Source organism: Crocodylus porosus, unplaced genomic scaffold, assembly GCF_001723895.1.
Source record: "Crocodylus porosus isolate Cpor-Errol unplaced genomic scaffold, CroPor_comp1, whole genome shotgun sequence".
In the NCBI taxonomy this organism is placed as follows: Eukaryota; Metazoa; Chordata; order Crocodylia; family Crocodylidae; genus Crocodylus; species Crocodylus porosus.
In genome coordinates, this window is record NW_017728950.1 from 71,863,477 (window position 1) to 71,874,246 (window position 10,770).

At 41.8% G+C, this 10,770-nt stretch overlaps 1 protein-coding gene across 1 annotated transcript in view; it reads right to left on the reverse strand.

The window, feature by feature from the left end:
* SLC28A3 (solute carrier family 28 member 3) overlaps positions 1–10,770 on the reverse strand; it is a 74,263-nt gene that overhangs the window by 61,086 nt on the left and 2,407 nt on the right. The window contains exon 2 of the mRNA XM_019555391.1: positions 487–588. Within this exon, the coding sequence (XP_019410936.1) occupies positions 487–588 (102 nt within the window). The remainder of the gene's footprint in view (positions 1–486; positions 589–10,770) is intronic.

The following is a 10,770-nucleotide window of genomic DNA, read 5'->3' on the forward strand; positions in this document are numbered from 1 at the left end:
TTCCTCCCGAGGTGCATCACCTTGCACTTGTCTGTGTTGAAACCCATCCTATTCTCGTCTGCCCACCCTTGTAACGTGTCTAGGTCTGATTGTAGCCTGTTGCATCCTTCCAGTGTGCCCACATCCCCCCACATCTTAGTGTCATCAGCAATGTTGAACAGTGCGGGCCCGAGGACCGAGCCCTGCGGAACCCCACTGCCCACGTCCTTCCAGGTTGAGAAGGACCCATCTACTACCACCCTCTGTGAAGTTGACTCCTGGAAGTCAACTTAATTTCATGATGATTTTTATGGATTTCAGAACTAACTTGCCTATCCCTTAACAGATTCCAATTCTAAGTTATTAATTCAGTCTTAGATGGATTTTCACAGGTGACTATTCATTGTATGTCTTGGCAGTATTTTAAGCCCTATTAGGTTTGTGGTTCTGAATTATTTTAGTGAATGGATAATTTTTCATATGAAGGGGAAAAAAAGACCCCCTTACCTGGATAGTATGCACATTATCCCCATTTTGTAAATTCCTGCTTCTGAGGGAATGATTTCTGAAGTCTTCCTCATTTATAGTGTCCTCAGATCCATGATCCTTCTGAAAAGTGCAAAGATTGAAAATAATATATCAAAACTAGATCCAAAAATCTGTCTAATGCAGCAACAGTTTAATTATACTCAGACATTCAGGTCCTGGCACTGGACTTTGATGAGACACCAGCACACTCAAGGGGAGCACTTCAAGGTGCTGAGTACCAAAGTTGCTAATTCTATCTCCTCAAACATTAAAGATTCATAGTTTAGACAAATAAGAAATAGTATGGTTCAAATCCTAGTACTGTAACTGTTTTTTTTGCTGCCAGTTCAGTGATGTCTTACTATTTTAGCCACACAAGGTTTTAATAATGCCTGGGGGAACACAATAATCAATCAAAGAAAGATGTTCAGAATGATTATTATAACTAAAGAAAAGCAAGTTACAACCCCTCCCTCCCCCAACCAATACTGAAGATAAATAGTAAGTCATGGCCACTCAGTTATGATCTCTTTCACGTATCTCTCTGTAGCAAGCTTTCAACAGAGATTACATCTTAGAAAGTTGGTTTGCCCACTGAGCCTCTCCCCGCCATTCTTAGGTAAATTAAGTCCAAAAGATATTAATTCCCATGGCAGTAACATATCCTGTCCTGATATAGATAACTAAAACAGGCAAGGGAATTTCATTAAAGTGTTGGTGAGTTCTATTGGGTTTATCATGGATAATTTAAACACTTAATTAGGACACTTAACCTAAACAATTAATGTTTATTTACCTATTTATAAAGTCCTGTGGACTGAAGATAGTATTTAATCCAGTTACTTAGAAACCATTTAAGGAGTTACCCAACTGAAACAATGTTTATTATGAATTCACTAAATCACCTTAAGGAGTGGTCCTTGAGAGCCCACAATTTCTTCTGATTCACCAACTTTACCTTATATCTTCACTCTAGAAATACACAGGCTAAAAGATCTGGTGTTTAACAGCAGAGGTTGTTAATACCTTAAGTTACAGTGGACATATCTACACATGCAATAATGCACTTTAGCTAATGTGCATGAAATCTAGTACCTCTGGGCATTTATGCACATGCTCTGGGAACTCAGCGAATGAAGTGAACTAAAGTTCACTTTAAAAGCATTCACTTTGTTAAAGTGCCCCTCCTGCCATTTTTCAGCACAGGGATGCTGATACAATAGATGCTCCGGGTGCTTTAATTAGAGCATTAAGATAGATGAATGTGCATTAAAGCATACGTGTAGGTGTACCCAGGGTAACATTCAGTATACTGAATAGTGATGAGGTTGGTGTGCTGGGAGAGACTTCATTGGGGTGTGCACATTTGGGCAAAAAACAGTACTTTAATAAAAGGGCAGGGCTGACGTGAGCCAGAAAATCTGAAAGCTAGTCCCTTTGAGGACCAGCAGGAACCAGTGAACAGGGCAGTTTTCAAGGTAATGTGGCTTCAAAGTAATTTCTAGTACCAAAGCAGAGGAAAAATATATAGAGGAATCTCACTGGGGAGTGCAAAGCTAACAAGAGGGTTTTCAAGGTAACTTGATTCAGACACATTCACCATCTAAGGCGGAGGTCAGAAATATTTTATATCCTCTTAAAAAGAGATAGGAAGGAAGGAGGCAACTTAAGTGCAGACGATGGTGAGGGTAAGTCTGCACAAACAGAATCTCGATCAAGCAGCACATACGTAACATGGACAAAATGTAAGTGCTTCTATACAAGTGCCAGATGTCTTAAAAATCAAATGGGCTAATTAGAATGCCTGGCATTAAATGATGATATTGCCATAATAAGCATTTCGGAGGCTTGGTGGAAAGATGACGATCAATGGGATACTGTGATGCCACAGTAAGAGGCTATACACGAACAAAAGGGTAGGATGGTTTGGGGGAATGGAGCAAGTAGCACTGTATGTTAAAGATAGCACAGATGGTAACACACAAAAATCTTAACCGAAATGAAAAAGTACCAGAGAACTGCTGTGGGAAGAAAAGGACCACAGTACTTGTGTTGTGCTACTGATCACCTGGTCAGGGTAGCAAAGCTAATTATGAAATGCTAAGAGAGATGAGAGAAGCTGCAAGAGTGGAACATGCAATAATAATTGGAAATTTCAATTATCCTTGGATAGACTGGGTAAATTCCTTGTTGGAGCGAGATGCAGAAAGAACATTTCTGGATACAATAAATGACTGCTTTCTAGAAGAACTAGCCCTGGAACTTACAAGAGGAGAAGCAATTCTAGACCTAATACTGACAAGCAGGACCTAGTTATCTGTGGGTGAGCCACTGTGTAATCATGATCATAATACAATCATATTCAGCACATTAGCAGGAAGGAGTCAGCCAAAAAACAAAAATCTATTACTTATATTGAACTTTAGAAAGGGAAACTATACACAGATGGGGAAGCTAGTTAGAAAGAGGTTAAATGGAGCAGTATAGAAGGTAAAAGGCCTACAGGGAGTCTTGAAGCCATTTAAATATAGAAGCTATTCAAACATCATATTAGAGTCTCAGAAAAAGTGTATACCACAAAAAAAACCATGTCACAAACAGTCCAACCTCCCCCCCCTTTCATAGTTTAATAGAAGAACTAAGCAGGTAATTGACAGCAAGAAAGGCACCGGTCAAAAAATGGAAGGTGTGTCTACATGGGGAAAATAGAAAAAAATGCATGAACTCTGGCAGGTCAAACGTAAAGTGTAAATAAGGGAAGCCAAAAACAAGTTGTGAAATGTTTCATGAAAGATGCTAAAGGGCAAAATAATACACACATTGAAAATAACATACACTATATGCACACAGTGGTGGGCTCTGAACTAGCTGTTACCACTCAGCCTGGACATCTTGGAAAATTTGAATGTACACTGGCATAACAATGGTGTGCCTACATCTTAAATCTTGTGTGCAGTTCTGGTCTTCCTCTCAAAGAGATGATGTATGGATAAAGTAAACAGAAACTATTATTCACTAAGTCCCAGAATACAGTTATCAGGAGGTTTAAAACACACAGGAGGAAGTACTTTTTTGTTTATACAATATGTAGTTAACTTGTGGAATTCATTTTAAGCTTTCGTAATAAAGGAAAGTGAACAAGATAAGTACAGAATTGCTACTTTAGGAAAACCGATACTTGAGAACTACTGGATTTTGAAATTTCCTACAGACCTGCTGATTTTGTCTGAATGAATGACAACAGATTTCAAGTTGGAGGATAAGATTCTGGTAATCCTAGGGGTTAGTGAAAACTGGCTTTTGGCTAACATTCATTAAGATAGGGGTTGGTAACCTACAGCTCACAAGCAGGATCTGGCCTGTGAATACACTGAACCCAGCTGGCAGCAGCTCAGGGAATCAGGCCAAGGTCCTCAAGGTCTGACCTATTGTCTACATGTGTTCAGTGCTCTCTGCTGATGCAGGGGAGACATCACCAGGATCCTGGGAGCAGCCCTTTTCTAGTTATTCCCTTTACAGCAGCTGCTGATTGCCAGGGGATGTGTAGCCTGCAGCAGGGGCTGGGTAACAAACAGCAGTCCACAGTAGCAAAAGGCTGCCAATCTCTATATTAAGATAATGAAGAGAAGCTCAACTGAAGCAAGGGAGTCTTTCCATTAACTTCAAATGAGGTCCTTCAAGTACAGAAAAAAACTCTCTTTTCATGACACATTCATCTGCTCTCTCTTCATCAACCCTTGCATTAATCATATTCATCTTTTACTCAAAGGAAAATGGTGCAGTGTATATACACTGTACTTCTCTTTCTGACTTCCCATGAAAACAGTACTATTCAAATGTTAAAATATTCTTTGCTTTTTCCTCTTCTTTAGGTTTTTAAGCTTACTTCAGAAGTTGCACAAAAAATGCCATTGATATCATTTGCAATTGCCAATTTATTCTACATAAACATCCAGGAGTGACAGAAGGTCCTCTCACATATTTCATTTATACCCTCCTCAGCCTCACAAGAAGTGTTTGCAGCACTACAAAATGATCATGTGCTGTAAGATCTTAAGCAAGTGAATTGTATGTTAGTTTTAGGCCCAAACCTGAGAGGACCTGACCACTGTCTGAACACACAACTTCTAGGCTAGGGACAGAAATTACACATAAACCAGTATAAGGATTGGAAACCAGTTCAGATCTGTAACACAACAGAAGTTCAGTGCTCATAAACTGCTTTCAAAATGGCCCAAACCCGTTTAAGATAAACCTGGATGGATGTAGCATCAAACTTAACTCATTTAGGTTAAATTGGTTTACTGAACTTCTGTCCTAGTTCCCCTCTAGATTCAAGTTAACTTGTAGTCCTCCAGCATGCCAGGATGCTTTGCACTTCCCCCACAAACCCCACCTCACAGGGTGGGTGGGCTAGCCTTAGCCCAAGCTGTCTGCTCCAAGCCAGCAGGGAGGTGTGCTCTACTGTTCTCTGGCTTCCGGCCTTGACCACTACATGTGGCTGCATTTTCAGAATCAAAAGTGAATGTCTGTTCATTTGCTTGTTGTCGGACTTCTTGGGGCTCTGAGAAAATATTTGAATTTCAGAAGCAAAAACTGTCCTCCCTTCATTTATACTAGGGGTGCACCAATAGAGATTTTGGGGCTGATAGTCAATTTTTAAGGAGGCATATCACCAATACTGATCTGATTTCTGATACCAGCCTGGCACCTTGGAAAGCTGCATGCAGCTGGTAAGTCTGGTGTAGTGGAAGGGGAGGGGAGAGGGAAGGGGCTTGTGGGGGAAAGATCAAGGCCCCCACAGTGAAGGAGGAGTGGGGCTGGGGCAGGGGCTGGGGCAAGTGCTGCCCAGCTGGGGTGGGGCAGGCACAGGGTGGAGCCACGGGTCATTCGGGGGGTGCGGAGAGGCAGGGAGGGGGGGTGGCTCCTGCTGCTGTGTGCTGCTTGTCCAGGAGCTGCTGCTTCAGCACTCACCTGCTTGTCCAGTGGCTCCTGCTGCTGCTCCCATCACTTGTCCAGGAGAGCATGGGGGGGCAGGGCATGTGCCTCTAGATCTGCACAGGGCTGGGTAGGCTGAGAAGAACCCCACGCAGCCTTGCCCCATCCAGTCCTGCTTTGCCTTCTGCAGATCCGGGGTCATACGCCTCCCTCCCCCATGCCCTCCTGGACGAGCTGCGGAAGTCACCAAATGAGCGCTGGACAAGTGGCTCCCAGATGAGTGGCATGCAGCGGAGGAAGCCTCCCCCTCTTCCCCACACCCACCGAATGAGCCGTGGCTCAGTCCTGCATCCAGCCATGGCGGGGCAGTGCTTGCCCTAACCCTTGCCCCAGTCCCACTCCTCCCTCACCGTGGGGTACCTCAATCTGCCCCCCATACCCCTTCCCTCCCTCCTTCCCTTTCACCACACCAGACTTATCAGCTGCACGCAGATCTCCAAGCTGCCAGGCTGTGCTCCTGGCCACCTACATGCTGCACTGTGGCGGTGCTCACACATGGGCATTTATCGGCCAAATCAGGCTGATTTCTGATACGATCAATTTTCTTTATATCGGTGCCAATCCAATATCAGACTGATGTATCAGTGCACCTCTAATTTATACATAAATAGGAAAATGAATTTCATGGTGACAGCCACATGCATTCATTTTTAGTAATAATTCAGATGCAGTTGGACAATGCCGACATGTAGAGTTCCTGCTCCCTTCCTGTACCTGGTAGATTTTCCTGCTTGCAGACCAGCTCTTGGTGGAATGTGAATGGTGGACAAAACTGTGGAATCATTTTATATAAACATAGCCATCAATTAATGTTCCCTTTTGCACAGAAGACATGTCCATTTGTCATGCCTTTTTGCATGACTCTGTCCTTTGAATTGGAACCATTTGATCAGCTTAATTTTTGCTCTTTCTGTTGTTTTGATACAGAAAACCTGTTCTAAAAAACTAGTATGGTAGGGCGCCACAAAGCCTTTTGGCAGGTGTGCCACAAATTAAGCACCAAGACCTCGCTGAGTGCCACCCAAGCCCCTTTCCCTTGTCCAATCTACTGCTTTGCTTTCTGCTCCCTGCCCAATATCCTGCTTTGATTTTTTCAGTCTACCCTATCTGTTGCTGTATGGTCTACCCCCTCCCTGATCTGCTGTGCAGAGGCTGCCTGTGCAGCTTATAGCACATGTGCCGCAGGTTGGCCACCACTGAACTAGTATAATTTCCACAATCACTATTGAATCCTATGTCTAGCCACGGTATGTACCACAGCATTTTTCCACCTGGTAATGAAAAATGAATTGGTATGACAGTTCCAAGATAATTGCTTAAGAATTACATGGTGTTTTAGAATATTGTATTATTATTAGAGACAATAATATGGATGACTAAGAACGTCAAGTGGAAAATCAAGTGTCGACATATGCAAATAACACTATTAGTTGCATTTAAAATATGGGGAAGTATGTGATTTGCCTGAACAATTGTTCATAGTATTTGCTTGCTCAAATGGAAATGCATAAGTGTGTTTGTTTGTTTTTGGATAGTCAGCCTTTCGTTTTGTACTCTGCCTCCTCAAGCAGCTCCTGTTAATACAGCTCAGCATGCTATTAGTTTTGTTTTGGTTTGTTGCAACTGGAGAACACCATTGGGTCATATTCAGTTTCTGGTCAGCTATAATTCCCAAGTCCTTTCCGGCAGTACTGCATCCTAAACGGTCATTCCCCAGACTGTACTGAGCATGTGATTGTTCTGTCCTAAGTGCAGGACTTGGCACTTGTCCTTATTGAATTACATTTTATTAATTTTGGACCATTCCTCCTGTTTTTTAAGGTCCTTCTAAATCCTAATCCTATCCCCATGGTGTCAGTGACTCCACCCGTCCTAGTGTCATCTTCAGATTTATTAACTGTGCACTCAATGCCATCCTCCAAATCATTAATGAAGATATTAAACAGTAACAGATGTGTTTGGCAATATCTTTTACTGGACCAACTGTATGGCTGGGAAAGTATTCCTTTCCAGTCTGGGAAAAAAAATCAGATACAGCCTATGCTAAACAGCAGTTAAAAATGACTAGTTTACCTAATGAGGTTAACCAAGTGATCACTTAAAAAGGAAAGTGAGCAGTAAACTCTTTGAGTGGGAGGGAAGTTATCAGAAATACTTACAGACCAAGCAGAGAACAGTTGAAGTGGAGAAACCTAGTTATGTAAAAAAAATTGGACAGTAGAAGATATTTCCAAACACAATCCTGTTCCTTATAGTTTCTCAGCCACTGATACTTTCACAGAACTCTTAGTAAGAGAGTTGCAGTCCCCCAAGTCCGTTCCTACAAACAGCTCCAGTGGAATCCATGTAAAGCAAGTGAGCAGCAGCTGATTCTAGGAAGGACTGGGAATCTCCACAGACATGTAAAAGATGACTTCCAGTTGTGTTAAATTTGCTACTTGTATACGTTACATAGCTAGAGGGCAGGTTAGAGGTGCACCTTATAGACCAACTGAATCAGAGACAGATGAGTAGCATGCTGTCTTTCAAAGCTGTTACTAGATTACTGTTTTATGGGAGCTTTTCACTGAGTTGCATTTAAGTATCCAGAGACAAACTGAAATGGAAAAAACATCAAATATTCACCATTGAACATTTCTATAAGTAAAAGGCTTTTATCAAAGCCTATTGCAGTCTGTTATTTTAAACTCACTTGACAACGCATGGCAAAAAGCCTCTTGTGTTTGAAGAAAAACACTGATACAACTCTGACCAAAAGACATTTACCACTGAGTAGCTTTGAACAACAGCAGAAAACTGTTGTATTTACTTCGTAAAACAAACTAAATGCAGCAGATTTACTTTGTCCCATCTTATTTTTTCTGTTATTTTATGGTTTAATCATTAAACAGCTAAAACACACATGAGATTTTAAGTTTGTAGGGTAGTGGCATAGGTCAATTAAAAAAAGTTTCCTGGATGTACTCATATTTAGACGCAGTGATTTGTTGACTGTTTTGATTCTCTTGTGAGTAAGGAATGTTATTGGTTGCTTAGTACAAACTGACCAATAAACTGCCAGATACAAGTTCTTTGGAGAAGATAAGTGTTCATGAATTACCTACTTTAACACAAGGAAATAAGAAGAGTCATTGATCTTATTTAAATCTTTGACTGATATTGTTGAGTGATCTATTTTGCATATGCAGAAAGTTAAATATTATCTTCTGATTCTCATCTTAAGAAATAAGTCGTTTGTTGGCTTACAAGTGGAATCCCCACATAATAATTTTTTTATCATAAAAACCTTCACCAAAAAAATAATTCAGGCTTGACTATCTAGTGTGAATCTGATCTAAACTCATTGGAGGGCTAGATTCACAAACAGGACTTGATTCAGCATTGCAATGCTTAATTCTTCAATTCTCTGACACCTAGTAGAGGAAAAAAGCCTGAGATCTTAATAATAATGCATAGGCACCTAAATCCACATGCAGGGGTCTACCTCAGCTAGCTCCATGTTCCCTGGGGCAAACTTATCCTCTGACACAGCCTTTCTACCCTGTGCTGTTATAGACAAACAGGTAGGCACATAAAACTTACTTCTGCTCAGCTAGCCATTTCAGTTGGATTAGAAATAGGCATTGCCAAATGCAGCGGATCAGCTGTGCCAGGATGTGTGCTGTCACAGCTGATCCACTTCACTGAGCAAAAACCACTTCACCCATTATCCTGTCCATTGATCTTACAGGACAACAGGCAACATGTTTTCCTGGGGCTTGCAAGGCCCAATCCTGTCCAAGGCCCTGGAGCACCTGTCTGGGCTGGGTGGGAATGCAGGCAGCTCTAGGCTGGCTGAGCTATCTGTACATGAAGCAAATAGATGCCAACCACTAAACAGTGATACAAATTAATACCATCTTTGTCACAGCCACAAATTTTAGGCATTTGTGCCACAAATAGGCATACACACAACATACATTTTTTTATGGTGGCACAAAGGTGATAAAAGAAAACATCTGTTTCCACCCTTAGAAATGTTGAAGAGAGGGGTGATGCCTTGCTTTTGTTCATCAAAGTCAGCCCCCAAACACCAGGCTGGAGGAAGGCACCTATAACTTGGCTGAACAGGTCCTGTCCTTGATTTATGTAGCTAAACCGGGCCAGTCCTTTCTCACACAAATGCTGCCAGGACGAATCTTGCTTTTTCCTAGTAGTCTAGTCATTAGCACACACCGCTGGGGTGAGGGAGATCCATTTCCCATTCCAGATCTGTCTGATTTAGAACAGGAAATTGAACCCAGAGCTCTCACTACTTTAAGAGATCTCTAGCCACAAGATATTTTGAGATAAGTACTTCAAAATCTCCTGCTGATGTGTTCCAGTTTGTATAAATAATTACCTTGATTGGAGCAGGGATTGAATTGGACTCTCATATGCCATATTCCATGATGATCAGGACACTTACAGTTATAGAAATGGTTTTCTTTCCTGTGTAGTGAGATAGTTTAAATAACTGATAGGTAGATCTGTTTCAACAGGAGAAACTGAGAAACACCCACTTCAGTATAATTTATAGCGCAGATGTTAAAGGCACTCCTTAAACAGGTGAGGATTTGGGTGCAAATCTATCTTCCAAAAAAGGCAGAATGGGGATCTGAACCTGGATTTCTTGTGTCCTGGGTGAGCGCTCTAACCACTGGCAGAATGGGTAAAAGGGTGTACTAGTACCACATATGCTTCTGCTCACCATGTTTTGTTCAAGACCTAATCTAGTAGGCACTCTCAGAACAAACCTATCAGATTCAGGCCTGCAGGATGAAAGATGTCTAGCTTTTCACTCCCATTGAGTTTAGGTGCTGAACTGCTCAGTGCCTCAGAACATGAATGTTTCTGTACTCGGGCAATAGCAGAAATTCAGATATCTAGGGAATTTTACTGAGGGGGAACCCAAGCACCTGTAGAATTAGGGTTAGGGCAGCACTGGTGGTTTTGAGAAGTTCTCTCTCAGAATCTAAATGTTAAGCATTTATACAATTTCTGAATATATGAATGATCCCAATTCTGATTTTTACTTCTAAAGCCCACATGTTACCTGAATTGCCATCTGAGGTTTGTGGCCGCATCCAAACAAGCATGGCCATGCAGTATGTGGTACCACAGACACATCTGCAGTACCATATAGTTTCATAGTTTGTAGGGTTGGAAGGGACCTGAGCAGATCATCAAGTCCGACCCCCTGCCATGGCAGGAAAGAGTACTGGGGTCAAACGACCCCAGCAAGGT